Consider the following 19,798-nt stretch of genomic DNA (forward strand, 5'->3'; position numbering starts at 1 on the left):
AAAAACTAGAAGAATAACATAATAAAGACAGAAATTAAAGATACTGGAGTTTAAGATTTTTGATGCAGTTATGGAGCAATTATGTATAAGATAAAGAGAATGTGGCTCTGAGCATAGATTGATAAAGTGGAATATACAGATACATTATCAACACCAACAATGAAATACTGAAGATGATGGAACGACATAAAAAGTGTGAGTTGAGCACTGTTTTTGAATCAATTTGGGGAGGTTATAAGGAGGTTGGTGTAAGACTAATGAGGGCAGAGGGTGATACAGATAGATGGCACGAACCTCAAATGACAAGGAGTGTATGCACACAGGAGAAGAATAGTTTCAAAGTGGCATTAAAGAGATGAGATAATTCTGATCCTGTCTCTCAGTTGCATAATGTGTGGGACTATGCACATGCTACACTTCAGAGGAAAGTTAATGAAGTAATGTCTTTGACGTAAACCCAACTTACTTAAAGCAGGGAGAAGGGGAGATTTTTCTGTTAAGAGGTTGAGGACACAGGAACATTTGTTTCCCATAAAATGAAGGATTGAAAGGCATGGGGGAAAGGTAGTCTTCAGAATATATCTCTGAGAAGGAAAGGATCCCTAGAATAGTGTGGGCATGAATGCAGAAAGCATTCTTTTTTCCAACAAATATTTTACTGAGTAGCTACCATATGCCAGGCACTGTTCTGTGGCTTGGAAATAGAGATAAGGTCTCTGTTCTAATGAAACATACCTAGTGGGGGAAACAGAAAATAAACAAGTAAATATATGATGTAATTTTAGGTAGTGCTATATTCTATAAGAAAAATGGTACTGGGTAAGGGGATAGAGAGAGATGAGAAAGGAGCATGCAGTTTTAGATAACAGTGATCGAGGAAAGTTTCTCTGAAGCAGGGGCACAGAACTAGAATCCTAAAGAAAGTAAAGGAGTGAGCCAAAATGATTTATGGAAGAAGAGCATTTATGACAGAGAAGAGCAAGTGCAAAGCCCCTAAGGCAGGAGCATGCTGGATGCTTTCAAGGAACAGTAGGAAAATCAGTTTAACCTGATATGAGTAATGGAGAGGGAAAGTAGAAAGAGGTGAGATTCAGAGGTAGCCAGTGGTCAAATCAAGTAGGTCCTTATAGGTCATGACAAGTACTTTGGATCCAATGAAAATCCACTGGAAAAATTTGAGAATGGAGTGTTATAATCAGACTTATATTTTTAAAAACTCACTCTGGCTGCTGTGCAGGTAATGGACTGTAGGGGACAGGAAAGGAAGGAGCAAGACAAGTTATGAGGCCATTCACTGCAGTCATGGTGGTGAGAGATGATGGTTTAGATAAGCTTGTGGGCATTGGAGGTAGTGAGAAGTGGTTAGAGTCTGAATCTGTTTTGAAGTCAACAGGATAAGCTGATAGTTTGGATATATGGTGTAGAAGAGAGAAATCAAGGTGTAGATGTGGTTTGGGTATGGGTGGATTTGATGTGAGGTGTGTGAGAGAGAAGAGTTCTTGGTCTAGTGTTGTTTTCACTTCATTGATTCCCTTTTACTCTGTTTTGTTCACTGCTGTACTCCCAGCACCTAGAACCTGGTAAGTAGATGGTGCTTCATAAGTTTTGAATGAATGAATAGTGAGTGGTTTAGGTGGAGTGATAGGTGAAAATACTTGATTGGTATAAGGGGAATCAGAAAATGAGAAGTGAAGAAGTTGACATAGTGATATCAAAAATTATTGAACTGAATTACGATAAATGGAAGCAGAGAAATTAGGAAAGAGGTGGAGGGGGATGTCAGGTCAAGGGAGGGCTGCTTTTTTTTTTGATCATGGATGATAATTACATCATTTTTTTATGCTGCAGGAAATGAGCCAGTAGATAGGGAAAAAATGACAAGTGTGGGAGAGAGAAGAAAATCACTGAATTAAAATCCTTGAGCAGGAGACAGGGAATAGGATCCAGGGCACTTGTACAAGGGATAGCATAAGATAAGACTAGACACCTCTTGTAACAAGGGAAAGGTAGAGTATATGCCTGAGATTTAGGTAGATTGTAATAATTGATATTATGAGGATAAAATCTTCTGATTGTTTTATTTTTCCTGGAAAATAAGAAGCAAAGCCATCTGTTAAGAGTCTGGGAGAAGAGCTACTGGAGAATTAAGGAGAGAAAAGAAAGTAAAAAATAGTTGTTTCAGAAAGTGGGAGAGTAAATTGGTTTGGCAAATGTAAAAGGATCATGGGACATTTGAAGTATGTTGGGGAAAATTTAAAGAGAGACCAGTCAGGAATAATTATGGATTTTTCTCCAGCTATATTTAGCTGCTTAGTTGCAGGCAAAGAGATGGATTCAACCAGGGCTTATATTTTTTCCAGGCAGTCACAACAGAGTAAGGGAAAGGCAAGTGTGTTGAGGGTTCACAGCAGAGAATGATTATAATGATTTTAATTACGTACTATGTATGTAATCCAAGTAGGATAAGAAAGTAAGAACACCAAGGTGATGATGGGAAATTTAAAGGTGGTAAGATCAAGGGATTAGAGATAGGAGTGTAGAAGGGTTGACAGTATAAAGGTACTGGATGAAAAGGGTTGGAAATATATGATCAGATAGTTATTTGAGACCATAGATTGGTAATGACAAGATTTAGGCTATGACCATGGGAGTGAGTGGCTAAATTAGGATGGAGCTGAGGCTTGTTGGAGGGCAAGAGATCAAGGAGTTTATTTGTAGGTTACAGTGACCAAGGATTATTATATATCAAACATACTGCTTAATTCTGTACATGAATTGCACCATTTAATTCTTATAACACTCCTATGTGTCAGTAGTACCATTATCAACATTTTATAGATGAGAATATTGAGTCAAATCACTCACCCAATGTCAGATTTCTATGTGGTAAATCAAGGATTGGAACTAGGATCTTTCTTACTCCAAAACGTTTAATAGTGACAGTGGCCTGAGGCTGGGTAGAATTAGATGGCCTTAAATGAAACTCTGGTGACAAATTGAGGCAAAGAAATGGCAGATTTGGCTTCATAGTATCTGGGTAGCAGCACTTGGGATACCTCTGTTCAGGTAAAGTTCTGGCAGATAGTGCCTCATAGCATCCAAGCAGGGGAGTTGGTGGGCAGAGTGTTGGTATCTAGTACTTTCTAAGCACTAAGGTAAAGGAGTTTTAGGAATTCTTATAGAAGAATGTACTGTATCGGTGCCTTGTACAAAGTGGATGCTCAAATGTTTGTGATAAAATGAATTTATATTTGGACAGGATATAACAGCTGACTCATCCTGGTAACAGGTCTTTAGCCAGGCATTTTATGTATGTTATATTATTTAATCTTTAGAATTCTTAGAGGATGAGTATTATTACCCCCATTTTATGTTAAAGAATGAGGTCTTTAAAGCCTAACATGACTAATATTTGGTAATTCCAAGTAGTCTCTTAATCTAGTGTGTTCCAAAGCCCATCCTACACCCTATCCTTTATACTATCTTACCTCATTTAGGGATGTGACTTTTTCAAAATAACATTCATTAGCTATTTATTAAGTATGCATTATTTATCAAGCACTTTTCTATGCATTGGACATATATCTATGGATAAACCAAGCAAAATTCCTTGTCCCCATTGAGCTTATATTCTACTGGCGAAAGAGACGATAACAAAAAACATAAAATATATGCTAGAAGTGCTAAAAGGGAAAATAGAGCAGGCAACTGCATAGGAAGTATCTGGGATGTGTAGAAGGATTGAATTTTTAGATAGGGTGGTCAGGGAAGGCCTCAATGAGAAAGGTGATATTTGGATAAAAACCTAAAGTGAAGGAATGAACAAACTATCTGGAAATTGGATGGAAGAATATTCCAGGTAGAGGCAATAGCAGATGCAAAGGCTCTAGAGCTGGAGCATGCCTGGCATATCCAATGAGTGGCAAGGAGGCAATATGGCTGAAATGGAGTGAGTAAGAGAGGAGGGTAGTAGAGGTTAGCCAGCTATTTGGGGATAAGATCATGTAGGTTCTTGTAGGTCATAATAAGGCTTTTTGAAATGGGAAGCGATTGGATGGTTTTGAACAGAGGAGAGACATGATCTGACTTAACACTTTATAATTTCACTCTGTCTGCTGTTTAAAGAACAGACTGTAAGGGAGCAAGGGCACAGGCAGCAAGACCAGTTAAGAGGCTTTTATAATGATCTCAGCAAGAGATGACAGGCCAGAGTATCAGCAGAGGTGATGACCAGTGGTTTTATTCTGGATATGTTTCCTTTCTAATGGAATGCCCATGAGACTTGTTTATGGATTGAATGTGGGGTGTGAGAGTAAAAGTGGAATCAAGAATGACATCAGAGTTTTTACTGAGCAGATGGAAGGGTGGGGTTACTATTACCTGAAATGAGAAAGACTGCAGGAGGACCAGGTCTGTGTGTGTGTGTGTGTGTGTGTGTGTGTGTGTGTGTGTCTGTAGGTGGATATTTGAATGTGTTAGGTTTAAGATGCTTCTCAGACATCTAAGTGCAGATATGGGTTGCAGGAGAGATCTAGGATGGAGATATTAATTTGTAAGTTATCAGCTAATAGAGATTTCCCTCTGGTTAGTTCCTTGTACCTTCCTTTAGTTCTTGAGCAGAGTGAATTGATTGAGTAACCATTGTTATTTTGGCTATGCAATTACATATTATGGTGACTTGAGCATGTGTCATGATTGTGTGTTCCTGTACCATAGATAATACATTCTAATACCAAGATTATCTGAGCCTGCACAAGGGTTGTTACCTCCTATATTATAGCCAATCTGCCCCTACCAGAGGGATCTGCCATTGTGACCATGGTTATCTGAATACACTCATTGGTTTTAAGCTCATGTGTCATCGGTGTTTATTCATTTGCTGTACTTATATGAGCATACACCATGGTTGTCTACTTTTACAGTGTACACCGGCTTCTTTATACTAACTTTAAAACTAGTATTAGGTTTTACATTCTGCTCATGCAACATAGTTGTTTGAATATTCATGTCATTATATGATGTTCCTTTGCTGTAATTTTCAGTATATTCATCATGGGTATGTGTAGTATTATATTTGTTTGTTTATGTTATAAATAGCAATTTATTCACCGTGGTCATCATTACTTGAAAGATATCAATTCTTCATTATGGTCACTTGCATCTATACCTTACCTCTCAGCTCCAGTGGAAAAATTTGAGCATGTAAACCTACTCTTGGACCATGGCTCCTGTTCCTGCATCATGGCAGTCTAGCATGGCCATCTACCCCTAAACCATGTCACTTAATTCTTGTATCATGGTTGCCATGATACACACATTGTGTATGCACACATCGTGGTTAAGGACTAATATACCAAATACTTCTTCACATTCATCATGGTTGTTTAAGCATATACCATAGTTGTCTCCAGTTAGATAGATGCTTTATCATGTTTGAAGGCTCTTTGTTCAAGTGTCATGGTTTATGCACTACGGTCACTTGAAAATTCAGCAAGGTTGTTAGAATAATTTTGAGTGTCTGCTCTTCTACTGTCCTTCTCTGTACTGTTTGATGATCATCTGAGCATGTACATGGATTTATGTTCATTTAATGCTAATATATTCTAATGTGCCATATTTCTCTGTACATATATCAGGGTTGGGTCTGTTTTATAGATATTTGCTAACTTGCTAAGACTCTGCCTCTTCCAGTGGCATGTTGTTTTTTAATTAAAACATTAATTCTGGGCTTCCCTGGTGGCGCAGTTGTTGAGGGTCCACCTGCCGATGCAGGGGACACGGGTTCGTGCCCCGGTCCAAGAAGATCCCACATGCCGTGGAGCGGCTGGGCCCGTGAGCCATGGCCGCTGAGCCTGCGTGTCTGGAGCCTGTGCTCTGCAACGGGAGAGGCCACAACAGTGAGAGGCCCGCATACCGCAAAAAAACAAACAAAAAAACGTTAATTCTGGTAAAAAAAAAAACACATGACAAACAATCAACCATTTTAACTGTACAGTTTAGTGTTGTTAAGTATATTCACATTGTTGTACAGCAGTCTAGTGGCATTCTTTTGATCACGTGCAATGTCTTAATGAAATGTGTACCAAGGCCCTCTTCTCTTGTTCAGTGGTTAGTAGGCTTATGTGCTATGGTTTTCTGACATATATCATAGCCAAATGGTTTTATATCATAAATGTGTTCACATGAATAATAATATTGTTTGCTAGCAAGTGTCATGGTAGTTGGAGGGCATGTATTATGTCTAACCTCTTTTATATATAATGGATGTCTTCTCATGCATAATGGTTATTTGAACATGTATCTTAGTCATGAGTTTATATAACATTGTTGTCTTCTTATGCATCATAGTTTTCTCCTTCCAAATCATGGGCATTTGTTTCTGTGTCATTGGCATCTATGCTTAGTGTGAAGATTTGCTCCTTGTTTACCATGATCATTTGAACATAAGCCATAGTTATATACTAGAATAGCATAGTTGAACATACACTATGAGTATCTTTGCTCATGCAGCATGGCCATCTTCTCCTAAACCCAGGATTGTTACTCAGGCACTCATGTTTTTTAAGCATGCATCATAGTTCTGTCCTATATTCCATGTATTATTTCTACAATTTAGACTTCATATCCTGTACCAAGTCTCTTTGTTCCTGTAGAGTAATTGTCAATCATGATTATATGAGCATTAACCTTTGTCATGTGATTTTCAACCTTAGGGTCTTCTAAAGCCCTGTGGATGTTTGAGCATATGTCAGAGTTATTGCCCATACTACAGCTGTTTCTCTTGCCCCAGAATTGTCTGTTTATGTACCATATTTTCTTACTCATATGCTATGGTTTTCTTAACTGTACTGTTTCTGTTGATTTCTGTAAAATAGCCATCAACTCTTGTACAGCTCATGAGTCATGAATGTCACAGCACATATTAAATTGAGCATAAGAAATTGCTGTTTTGTGAAAGAAAAATTGTCAAATTGGCAAATTTATGTGATACAGCCGAATACTATGACTATTTCTATCTATAATGTGGACATTTTCTCATGTCAGAAATCCATCTTTTCCTGTATCATAGTTTTCTATGCCTGTATCAGATTCAAGAAGACAATCTAATATAGAACCTAGTGGCTGCCTTGGGGCGGGGGTGGGGTGGAGTGGTTAGGATCAATTTAGAAAGATTTTGTTCTTCATCTTCTCATCTACCAGAATAGCTCTTCAGCATGTATCTGTTTTACATATTAGTGTCTTGTATAAACTTTCCTTAGGAAAAACATTTCATATCCTTCTATGCCCTCTGAAAATTAAACCACCTATATGACTGTAAAAGAGTATGGTGCTGGGTAAGAATTAGGTTTCCTTCAAGTGGTCAGTGTCTCAAATTCAAAGAAGCCATAAGGTTTAGAGGTAACAAGCAAGTGCCTCTTTACACTGTTTTCTTAACCCCATGTCCTGGGTAAACCTCCACCAATCCAGAGTTCATAAAACAGGCTTGCATATAGGCAACTCAAAATTGCATAATTCTATCATCAGTATAGTTTGCTGACCACGTAGGGACTTCTGTACCAGGAGACTAGGCTTGGATTTCTTTATGTTGTGGCCCCTATATGGGACTGGTTTTGCCCTCAAATATCTCTTTATGGGAAAACATTGCATTCCTATTCAGGAATCATGGTGTCTCATCATTCAGCATTTTCTCAACCCGATTCAGAGGATACAGTCCATCTTCTCCAGGCCCTTTGATATTTTGGAAAACTGCTTAACTGTATCAAGATGAGAATCAATCCCAAAAATTCTATAAAGAGACTCCAGGTCTTAATATTCTATGATTTTCTACAGTATTATACAGTTATTCATGGAAAAGGCATTTGTGATAGTAAAAAATCAAACAGGATGGGGGAAAAATAAAGTGAAGACATGAGAGATTATTTTAAGATCTCAGATTATAAGAGGTAACTGAGGCTAAGAGAAGTTCTGTGACTCACCTAGTTAAAAGAAGACAGGGAAAAAGATGGCGTTGTAACCTAAGTCTTCCAATTACTGATTTAGAGTCTTTATACTACCCTCTATTGGTTAGGCTCTGGTATAATCAAGAGAGGGATATGCCAGGAGTGAATTTTGGTGGCATTGATGAACTGCAGAAGGAGGACTGTAACAGTAAGCATTTAGTAGCTGTATATTCTGGAAGTTAAATGGCTCTAATAGAGTTGAATAAAATATTTTTTTCACCACTTCTTCCTCCTTCCCTTTGTCTTCTACTCCTTTCCCCTTCCTCTTTCCCTGAACATGGAACTCACAGGTCTCTCCAAGTTGGTGCCTAAGAAGATGATAATCACACAAATAAGTCAGTTCTACATGACTAGCCTTGGGGTTCTCTTCCTGATTAATATTATCCCTGGAACAACTGGCCAAGGAGAATCAAGGCGACAAGAACCTGGGGACTTTGTAAAGCACGATATTGGCGGGTAAGTACTCTTAACTCCTAGAACAAAAGAAGACTGTGATAAATTATTGCCTTTGACCAGAGCTTTTTTTTTTAATTGAAGAATAGTTGAGTTACAATATTGTGTTAATTTCAGGTGTAGAGCAAACTGATTCAGTTATATAAATATTCTTTTTTTCAGATTATTTTCCATTATTGGTTGTTACAAGATATTGAATATTGTTCCCTGTGATATACAGTAAATACTTGTTGCTTATCTGTTTTATATATAGTAGTGTGTATCTGTTAAGTCCATACTCCTAATTTATCCCTCCCCCTCCCTTTCCCCTTTGGTAACCATGAGTTTGTTTTCTATCTCTGTGAGTCTGTTTCTGTTGCATATGTAGATTCATTTGTTAAAGAGGGAAACTTGTAAGAAGTAAGGGAAGTGAGATAGGGAAGGAGCAAAAGTAAAACAAAGGTGTGATTTCACTTGAAGTGTAGCTTCCATTTGACCCCATGGGGAGATACGGAGCATGAATGGCTTTTGTAGCTTCATCTCAGTCAGTAATTGTCCTCCCAGGCATTTTACAGTGAGATGGTTCCCTTCAGCTGATGGTAATACCCTGAAGTAGCTGGGGGATGGTTTTACTGGCATAGTAAAAGAAATCTTGACGTAGTAGTAACAGTAAATTCTATATTTGGTTTCTTCATGCTTTTATGGCTATGCTTTCTACCCTTCACTTTACAGATTCAATCAATCCCTAAGATCTGTCATTTCTTCCTCCCACATTCCTTGGATTCATCTACTTTTTTCCAACTTTCCTGCTACCACCCTAGTTTAATCCGATGTTGTCTTCCACTTGGACTACTGCAAGAGTCTCTAATTGGTTTTACTTCCTAAAGTATGTAGCCAGTGTTTCTTCCACAATGCATGTTGCATTATATCTGTCCTATTTAGAGTTACTTAATGACTTTCTATTATCCCTAAAGTCCCAACTCCTTAATATGATTTTATAAGACCCAGTATGACCCAGCCTCCACCCATTTGTCACCCTTATTTTTAGTCCTCCTGTCACCAAACTTTATGTTCTTCAGCTATTTTGAACTTCTTTTGACTTTAAAAGTCAACCTCATTCAGAGAATATCATTACTAGAAATCACCCCCTTAGCCTCTACATATTTCAATATTACGGAGGATATTTTATTCTTTGGTAGTGTTTGTTGTTGTTTTACATTTGGCTATTGTCCCATATACTTGGAAGCATTAGGACTTGTTCCTAATTATTTTTGCAGAGTTGATTATCTTAATGTACTCTGAGTCTTTCCATCTTCTATCAGCATTTTCAACAATAATCTCTGGGGCTGAGGGCTACACAACTGGACTGATATGTCCTTAGAAACATGGCCCATGTGGCCCTTTTTGTTCTTTATCCCAGTATGGGAAAAAAAAGACTAATTCTGTCTTATTAACTTCTCATGTATGTGATTTCATTGGGCATGATAGATGTTCTAAATAAGATGGAAATTCTAAATAAATGAATCTTACCTCTTCAAATGTTAAAGGCTTTTTAATTTTTTTTTTTTTTTTTTGCGGTACGCGGGCCTCTCACTGTTGCGGCCTCTCCCGTTGCGGAGCACAGGCTCCGGACGCGCAGGCTCAGCGGCCATGGCTCACGGGCCCAGCCGCTCCGTGGCATGTGGGATCTTCCCGGACTGGGGCATGAACCCATGTCCCCTGCATTGGCAGGCGGACTCTCAACCACTGCGCCACCAGGGAAGCCCAGGCTTTTTAATTTTAACTCTGAGAATTAAAGTTCTCTAAAAATGTATTGCATGCTATCTAATAATCCTAAACAAGGATTTTGAACAGAATAGTCCCACTTCTTGGTGACTCTCTGATCATCATAAAGAGCATTCATTGTGTTTATCCTATATCTGCTATTTTTCTTTTTGTGTCTCCATCCTCAGTGTCAGTTGTCACCTCTCCTGTTTACATCAGTTTGTTTATGTCCTGTTGGTGCTTAGAAAATCAAATAATCAAGCCTTTCAATAATTATATTAAAGAGAAGGCCAAAACATCCTGCTTGAAAAAGCAGAGACTGTTGAGGAGTACTGGTTTATTGACCAGTACTTTGTTCTAACATATTCTAATCATGTTCTAAATGCAATGGTTCTCAATGTTTGGTATGTGTAAGCAAGGAAGCAGGCTCCACACGTGGAGAATTTGATTTAGTAGCTCTGGGGATAGTGCCTAAAATTTGCATTTTTATCAAGTGCCCCACATGATTCTGATGTAAGGAATCTTTGAACAATACTTTGGGGACACAGTCCTTGTTTTCAAAGAACTTACAGTATAGTTAGGAATATGGGATTCTGAAATTTTAGAATAGCAGACATGGGAAAATGCATAGAGAGCATCTAGTCTGATTCCTCATTTTGTGCATGAAGAAATTGAGTTCCAGAAAAGGAAATTTATTTTTCTAAGACTTTACAGAAAATTAATAGTAGAGCTAGGTCTAGAACACCAGTCTCTGATTCCAAGTCCCATATTTTTAAGGAAAAGCTACAGGGAACAATTTCAGCTTCATGTAATAAAGGAATTTCTTATACTTCTGCTTCCTCGTTTGACCATTAACAAATGAGAACTATATGTGTGAACAGTGTTAGGTTGGAGCATTATGAAAATGTCATTTCTCTGGGTCAAAATGGTTGAATATAAGCAATTTCATGATGGGTCAACCTCAGTAGCAAGTAAATGCCAAATGGATATTCTGTCCAGGTCTGACTGAGATTTGTTGAAACTTGAGATGTGTATCAGACAGGATCCCAAAGAATACAGATGGGACATTTCAAATAAGACTATTTGAAGAGGGTACATTTGCAAAGGACCTAACAGTAAAGGTATGGTCTGGGTGTAGATACACCCCCAACAGATACAGCAAGAACCTAAGGCCAGCAGTAGGTATGTCATGTAAAACAAGTTTACTTAAGAGGTGAAGAGATCTTTAGTGGAGGAGATTTCACAGGGAGAGAGCCAAGAGATTACATACCCAGACTTTCCCTTCTTTTTCCCTCTGTCTTCTGAAGCCAGAGGCTGTGGCAGCCCTGCTGATATAGTTCATATAGTTTACCGTTATAAGAAAGAGAACAGGGTGAAGAGTGTATAATATATCTGGAAGGGGAAATGAAAGACACTGGGCACAAGGCTGTACATTTACATGACACCATATCACCACTTTTTCTGCAACAAGATTACATAGTGCTGGCAGTGGTGAGAGCAGATACTGTGAATTTAAGAGGAAATGGTTGAACTGTTGATTCATTGTCTCTTTGTCACATTCATAGTCTGACTTGGTGCCATGTTCCATAGGTCCTTGTAAGTGTCTGCTTTCATTGTGAAATATATTTTCTCAGTTCTCTTAATCTCAGAATAAACTGGCACCTGTGGCCACACATGTAAATACTAAGTTACTAAGAGAAACATAAAGGACTTGGTTTTTATTTTACTTTAACTCAGTGAATAATGTGGACAGGCATGGCACATGTTGAGTGGGAATGTCTCAAGCTAATTTTGACTTGAATTATAAGTATGCAAAGTCTAATCTCTTCTATGTGTATATAATCTCTATTATGGAATCAATACATTAATACTTTTACCATTCAATCACCAAATCTTAAAATTTAAGAATCAGATGTGGGACCTGAGAAGCTCTAAGTCCTAAGCTCCTACCCTGATCAAGAATCCCTCTTGCATTATGCTTTATGATTGACCTACCAGTTTGAATCCCTCCAGTAGTAAACTGCATTATTACCATGGGCATATAGCTCTAGGGATTGGAAAGTGCTTCCTATATTGAGCAGAAGTCCACCTTCCTCTAATGCCTACCAGTTTTAGGCCCCTGTGGCACTTGCTTCCTTTTCCACATAACAGGTCTCAGAGCTACTCCATGCTTTCTTGTCTAACTCTTATTACTTTCAACTCTTATTACTTTCAACTCTTATTGAAACTCTTATTACTTTCAACTATTCTCCTGACATGATATGATTTTCCAGACATTGCTTAAAACTGAACACTCTCCTTTGTTCTGTAATTAGATTTTTTTGAAACTTAGTTCAATACTTTATTCTTATTTATAGTTTTCATATCCTATCCTGTTACTTTAAAACTTATGTTTAAATAACTCTTACTATGTACCAAGCACTATTCTAAGTGCTTTACATAGGTTAATCCATATAATCCTTATAACAGACCTTCTACCTAGGTGCTGCTATTATTCCTGTTTCACAGATAAAATATGGAGACACGGAGAGGTCAAGTAACTTGCCAAAGCTCACACAGTTAAAAAGTGGCAGAGCCAGGACTGAAACCCAGACAGTCTGGCTCCAGAGTACATGCTATTAATTGCTACAATGTATTAGTTTTCATGTGTTTGGTCAATTTTAAGTATGAATTAGGCACATGTCCATTTATTTTGTGTACGTGAACATCTACTTATGTATAGTAATACCTCAATCTCTGAATACTTAATATCTCAGCCACATGACTGCCTAGCCTGTGCTAAAATGGGGCAAGTGTAATTTTCTTATAGGACCTAGAGGAATAAGAAATATCATTTTCCATTTTGAAGTAGAAGTGTAGAATTTGTAACACAGGGCAGAGCTGGACATTTGAAGGCAGGATCAAGAATATTTGGTAGATGACACTGTGACTTCCTATTGTATCATGTCAGGAGGCAAGGTCGTCTCAGTATTACTGATGCTAAATGTGATCTCTTGGTTAAGGTGATGACTGTCAGGACTCTCCATTGTAAGGATACTAGTCACTAGGATTGATTGAGAGACTTGAGGCCATGACCAGCTCATTGCTTTGGTCATGGCCATGGTTGTGGGGTAGAGAGTAAATAATAGTGGGGAAGAGAATATGCCTAGTACTGTAGTTTCCCTTCTTTTGTGTCATAATTCTTTTCTCCACATAGGCAGTGTTATAAATGTTTCTCAGGCTGGCCTATGAAAGTCCACTTAATGAGAAATGTTGCTGAAATAGTGCTCATGCTTTGGCAATTACAATCATTCAGATAAATTATGAGAAATAAAGACTTGTGTAGCCTTGCCTGGAAAAGTAGCTACCCTTTATGGCATTGTTTCAAAGGAAGAATGTGCCTTTAATTCTTTGCAAACTTTGGAATACAACCCATTTTAAGTTAGGGTACACCTGCTGATGTTCACATATGAAATCATATCTCTAAGGTTAGTACCTTGTCATTTAATCATTCACAAGATACAGTAGTCAGATCTTCTCGTGTGTTTCTGTGAAGCAGTGGCTTTTAGTTACTAAGAAGGTATGAAGGACTTGGTTTTTATTTTACTTTAATTCTGCAAATAGCGTGAACAGGTGGACCACATAGCGAATGGGTGTGTCTTAAGCTAATACTTCTTTAGTTTCATAACCAGTCTATAGAAGCCATTTAAGAAAAAGACAGTTGTCTTTTTGAGATATATTGGACATATTCTAGTCAAAAATCAGTTTATTCTTTTTTCTTTAAGTGGCTTCTGTAAAAACATTAGAATGTATGTTATTGAATTCCAGGTGTTTCTCATTCCCTTCCCAGTATATAACTGGTATCCCTAGTGCTGAATTTTTAGCTAGACCTTTCCACTTATTGGAATGACTGGACTCGGAAAATGAAAACATGGGGAGTATTGGGAAATGGTGAATAATCTAATATGGCTATGATTTCTGGTCAGAAAGAGAAGTAGTGGAATGTACACCTGTAAAAGTATATTGGGAATAGATTGCAGATTCACAGAAAGCCATGAATATCAGTCCAAGGAGTTGGATTTTATTTGGTAACCACGAAGACTTATGAAAGGTCTGTGAACATTGCAGATACATGATCTGAAAAGGAATTTTTAAAAATACTTTTTAAAATTGAGATATAATTGACATATAACATTGTGTAAGTTTAAGGTGAAAAATGTTTTGGTTTGATACATTTATATATTGCAATACGATTATAGTAGAGTTAGCTAATGCCTTTATGATGTCACATATTTATCATTTCTTTTGTGTTGAGAACAGTTAAGATTTAGTCTCTTAGTAACCTTGAAGTTTATAATATAGTATTGTTTACTATAATCACTATGTTGTATATTAGAGCTCCAGAACTTGTTTATCTACTACTTGTAAGTTTGTACCTTTAAACAACAGCTCCCCATTTCCTCACCAACCCTAACCTCTGGTAACTACCATTCTACTATCATTTGCACAAGTTCTGTTGTTTTAGATTCCACATATAAGTGATATCATACAGTATTTGTCCTTCTCTAACTTATCTCAATTAGCACAATGCCTTCAAGGTCCATCCATGTTGTCACAAATGGCAGGATTGACTTCTTTCTCATACACATGCCATATTCTCTTGTATATGTGTGTGTGTTTGTGTGTGTATGTGTATATCTCACATTTTCTTTTCCATTGGTGGATACTTAGGTTGTTTCCGTACCTTTGCTATTGTGAATAATGCTGCAGTGAACATAGGGATGCAGATATCGCTGTGCAACACTGATTTTAATTCCTCCAGATATATACCGAGAAGTGGAATTTCTGGATAATATAGTAGTACAATATTTACTTTTTGAGTAATAACCATACTGTTTTCCATAATAGCTATACCAATTTACATTCCCACAAAGAGTGCACAAGGGTTCCTATTTCTCCACATCCTTGCCAACATTTGTTATCTCTTGTCTTTTGGATAAAAAGCCATCATAGCAGGCAAGTTGATGTCTCATTGTGGTTTTGATTTGCATTTCCCTGATGATTAGTGATGTTGAACACATTTTCACACACCTGATGGCCATTTGTATGTCTTCTTTGGAAAAATGCCTACACAGGTCCTTTGCCCATTTTTTAATTGGATTATTTTCCCTTTTGCTATTGAGTTGTATGAGTTCTTTATATATTATGAATATCAATTCCTAATCAGATATATGGTTTGGGAGTATTTCCTCCCATTCTGTAGGTTTTCTTTTCCATTTATTGCTTGTTTCCTTAGCTGTTCAGAAGCTTTTTAGTTTAATGTAGCGCAGCTTGTTTATTTTAATTTTTGTTGCCTGTGCTATTGGTGACTTATCCAAGAAATTATTGCCAAGACCAATGTCAAGGCTCTTTTCCCCTATGTTTTCTTCAAGGAGATTTACAGTTTCAGGTATTACATTTAAATCTTTGGTCTATTTCAAGTTAATTTTATGTGAGTGGTGTAAGGTAGGGGTTCAGTTTTATTCTTTTTCAAGTGGATATCCAGTTTTCCCAATATCTTTTATTGAAGAGACTCTCCTTTCCCCAATGTGTGTTCTTGGCTCCATCATCAAAAATTAGTCGAGAATATTTGTGAGGTTTTATGTCTGGGGTCTTTATTTTGTTCCACTGATCTATGTGCCTATTTTTATGCCAGTAACATACTGTTTTGATTACTATAGCTTTGTAATATAGCTTGAAATCAGGTATTGTTATACCTCCAGCTTTGCCCTTCTTTCTCAAGATTGCTTTGGCTATTCAGGGTCTTTTGTGGTCTGAAACAAATTGTAGAATAATTTTTCCTATTTCTGTGAATAGGAATGTCTTTGGAATTTTGACTGGGATTACATTGAATCTGTAGATCACTATGGGTAGTATGGACATATTTACAGTATTAATCTTCAAATCCAGGAACCTGAGATATCTTTTTATTTATTTGTGTCTTCTTTAATCTCTTTCAATCAATGTCTTATAATTTACAGTGTACAGGTCTTTCACCTCCTTGGTTAAATTTATTCCTCAATATTTCATCATTTTCAATGCTATTGTAAATGGGATTGCTTTCTTAACTTCTCTTTCAGATAATTCATTGTTAGTGTATAGAAATGCAACTGATTTCTGTGTCTTGATTTTGTATCCTAAAACTTTACTGAATTCATTTATTTGTTCTAACGGTTTTTTAGTGGAGTCTTCAAGGTTTTCTACATGTAAGATTATATCATCTGCAAACAGAAATGATTTTACTTCTCCTTTCTGATGTGGGTGTTTTTATTTCTTTTTCTTGCCTAATTGCTCTGGCTAGAACTTTTATTATTATGTTGAATACAAATGGTAAGAATGGGCATCTCTGTATTGATCTTACAGGAAAGAGTTTTAACTTATTACCACTGAGTATGATGTTATTTGTGGGCTTGTCATAGATGACCTTTATTATGCTAAGGAATATTCCTTCTATACCCAATTTGATGAACATTTTCATCATGAAATGATGTTGTATTTGTCAAATACTTTTTCTGCCTCTGTTGAGATGATTATATCATATTTATCTTTCATTCTATTAATGTGGTGTATTACATTTGTTGTTTTTCATGTGTTAAACCATCCTTGCATCCCAGGGATAAATCTCACTTGATCAAGGTGAATGATTTTTTTTTTACATCTTTATTGGAGTATAATTGCTTTACAATGGTGTGTTAGTTTCTGCTTTATAACAAAGTGAATCAGTTATACATATACATATGTTCCCGTATCTCTTCCCTCTTGCGTCTCCCTCCCTCCCACCCTCCCTATCCCACCCCTCCAGGTGGTCACAAAGCACCGAGCTGATCTCCCTGTGCTGTGCTCATTGCAGCTCTATTTACAATAGCCCGGAGAAGGAAACAACCTAAGTGTCCATCATCAGATGAATGGATAAAGAAGATGTGGCACATGTATACAATGGAATATTACTCAGCCATAAAAAGAAACGAAATTGAGCTATTTGTAATGAGGTGGTGAATGATATTTTTAATGTGCTTTTGAAAACAGTTTGCTAATATTTTGTTGAGAATTTTTACATCTTTATCAGGGATATTTGTCTGTAATTTTATTTTCTTGTGGTGTCTTATTTGGCTTTGATATCAGGGTAATGCTGGCTGCATAAAATGAATTTGGGAGTGTTCCCTCCTCTTCAGATGTTTGCAACAGTTTGAGAAGGATTGGTGTTAATTCCTCTTTAAATGTTTGGTAGAATTCACTGGTGAAACCATCTGATCCTTTGCTTTTCTGTGTTTGGGAGTTTTCTGATTACTGATTCAATCTCCTTAATTGTTAAGGGTTTCTTTAGATTTTCTGTTTATTCATGATTCATTTTTTGGTAGGTCATATGTTTCTAGGAATTTATCCATTTCTTCTCAGTTATCCAGTTTGTTGACATATAATTGTAGTCTCTCATAATTTTTTATATTTCTGTGCTATCAGTTGTAATGTCTCCTCTTTCATTTCTAGTTTTATTTATTTGTGTCTTCTTTCTTGTTTTCTTAGTTAATCTGGCTAAAGCCTTGCCAATTTTGTTTATCTTTTCAAAGAGCCAGCACTTAGTTTCATTGATCTTTTCTATTGTTTTCCTGGTCTCTATTTCATTTATTTCTGCTCTGATCTTTTTTTTTTAAGTCTATTTTGTCTGATATGAGAATTGCTACTTCAGCTTTCTTTTGGTTTCCATTTGCATGAAATATCTTTTTCCATCCTGTTACTTTCAGTCTGTAGGTGTCTCTAGGTCTGAAGTGGGTCTCTTGAAGACAGCAAATATATGGGTCTTGTTTTTGTATCCATTAAGCTAATCTGTGTGTTTTGGTGGGAGCATTTAGTCCATTTACATTTAAGGTAATTATCGATATGTATGTTCCTATTCTCATTTTCTTAATTGTTTTGGGTTCGTTATTGTAGGTCTTTTCCTTCTCTTGTGTTTCTTGCCTAGAGAAGTTCCTTTAGCATTTGTTGTAGAGCTGGTTTGGTGGTGCTGAACTCTCTCAGCTTTTGCTAGTCTGTAAAGGTTTTAATTTCTCCATCAAATCTGAATGAGATCCTTGCTGGGTAGAGTAATCTTGGTTGCAGGTTTTTCTCCTTCAACACTTTCAATATGTCCTGCCACTCCCTTCTGGCTTGCAGAGTTTCTGCTGAAAGATCAGCTGTTAACCTTATGGGGATTCCCTTGTGTGTTATTTGTTGTTTTTCCCTTGCTGCTTTTAATATTTTTTCTTTGTATTTAATTTTTGATAGTTTGATTAATATGTGTCTTGGCGTGTTTCTCCTTGGATTTATCCTGTATGGGACTCTCTGTGCTTCCTGGACTTCATTAACTATTTCCTTTCCCATATTAGGGAAGTTTTCAACTATAATCTCTTCAAATATTTTCTCAGTCCCTTTCTTTTTCTCTTATTCTTCTGAAACCCCTATAATTCGAATGTTGGTGCATTTAATGTTGTCCCAGAGGTCTCTGAGACTGTCCTCAGTTCTTTTCATTCTTTTTTCTTTATTCTGCTCTGCAGTAGTTATTTCCACTATTTTATCTTCCAGGTCACTTATCCGTTCTTCTGCCTCAGTAATTCTGCTATTGATCTCATCTAGAGTATTTTTCATTTCATTTATTGTGTTGTTGATCATTGTTTGTTTCATCTTTAGTTCTTCTAGGTCATTGTTAAATGTTTCTTGCATTTTGTCTATTCTATTTCCAAGATTTTGGGTCATCTTTACTATCATTATTCTGAATTCTTTTTCAGGTAGACTGCCTATTTCCTCCTCATCTGTTAGGTCTGGTGGATTTTTATCTTGCTCCTTCATCTGTTGTGTGTTTTTCTGTCTTCTCATTTTGCTTATCTTACTGTGTTTGGGGTCTCCTTTTTGCAGGCTGCAGGTTCGTAGTTCCTGTTGTTTTTGGTGTCTGTCCCCAGTGGCTAAGGTTGGTTCAGTGGGTTGTGTAGGCTTCCTGGTGGAGGGGACTAGTGCCTGTGTTCTGGTGGGTGAGGCTGGATCTTGTCTTTCTGGTGGGCAGGTCCATGTTTGGTGGTGTGTTTTGGGGTGTCTCTGGCCTTATTATGATTTTAGGCAGCCTCTCTGCTAATGGGTGGGGTTGTGTTCCTGTCTTGCTAGTTTTTTGGCATAGGATGTCCAGCACTGTAGCTTGCTGGTCATTGAGTGAAGCTGAGTGCTGGTGTTGAGATGGAGATCTCTGGGGGATTTTCACCATTTGATATTATGTGGAGCTGGGAGAGCTCTTGTGGCCCAGTGTCCTGAAGTTGGCTCTCCCACCTCAGAGGCACAGCACTGACTCCTGGCTGTAGCACCAAGAGCCTTTCATCCACATGGCTTAGAATAAAAGGGAGAAAAAGTAGAAAGAAAGAATTAGTAGAAGTAGAATGAAAGAAAGAAAGAAAGAAAGAAAGGAGGGAGGAAGGAAGGAGGGAAGGAAGGAAAAAAGAAAGAAAGAAGATAAAGTAACATAAAATAAGATAAAATATAATAAAGTTATTAAAATAAAAAAATAATTATTAAGAAAAAAAGAAAAGAAATAAAAAAATTAAAAAAAAACGGACGGATAGAACCCT

At 37.1% G+C, this 19,798-nt stretch overlaps 1 protein-coding gene across 2 annotated transcripts in view; it reads left to right on the forward strand.

The window, feature by feature from the left end:
- The window catches only part of GABRA3 (gamma-aminobutyric acid type A receptor subunit alpha3), a 250,009-nt gene that overhangs the window by 89,318 nt on the left and 140,893 nt on the right, over nt 1–19,798 (forward strand). For both annotated transcript variants that reach the window (XM_060002519.1, XM_060002520.1), the window contains exon 2: nt 8,291–8,456. In XM_060002519.1, coding sequence (XP_059858502.1) covers nt 8,317–8,456 — 140 coding nt within the window. In that variant the 5' untranslated portion in view covers nt 8,291–8,316. The remainder of the gene's footprint in view (nt 1–8,290; nt 8,457–19,798) is intronic.

The sequence above is a fragment of the Delphinus delphis genome, chromosome X (genome assembly GCF_949987515.2).
Source record: "Delphinus delphis chromosome X, mDelDel1.2, whole genome shotgun sequence".
NCBI lineage: Eukaryota > Metazoa > Chordata > Mammalia > Artiodactyla > Delphinidae > Delphinus > Delphinus delphis.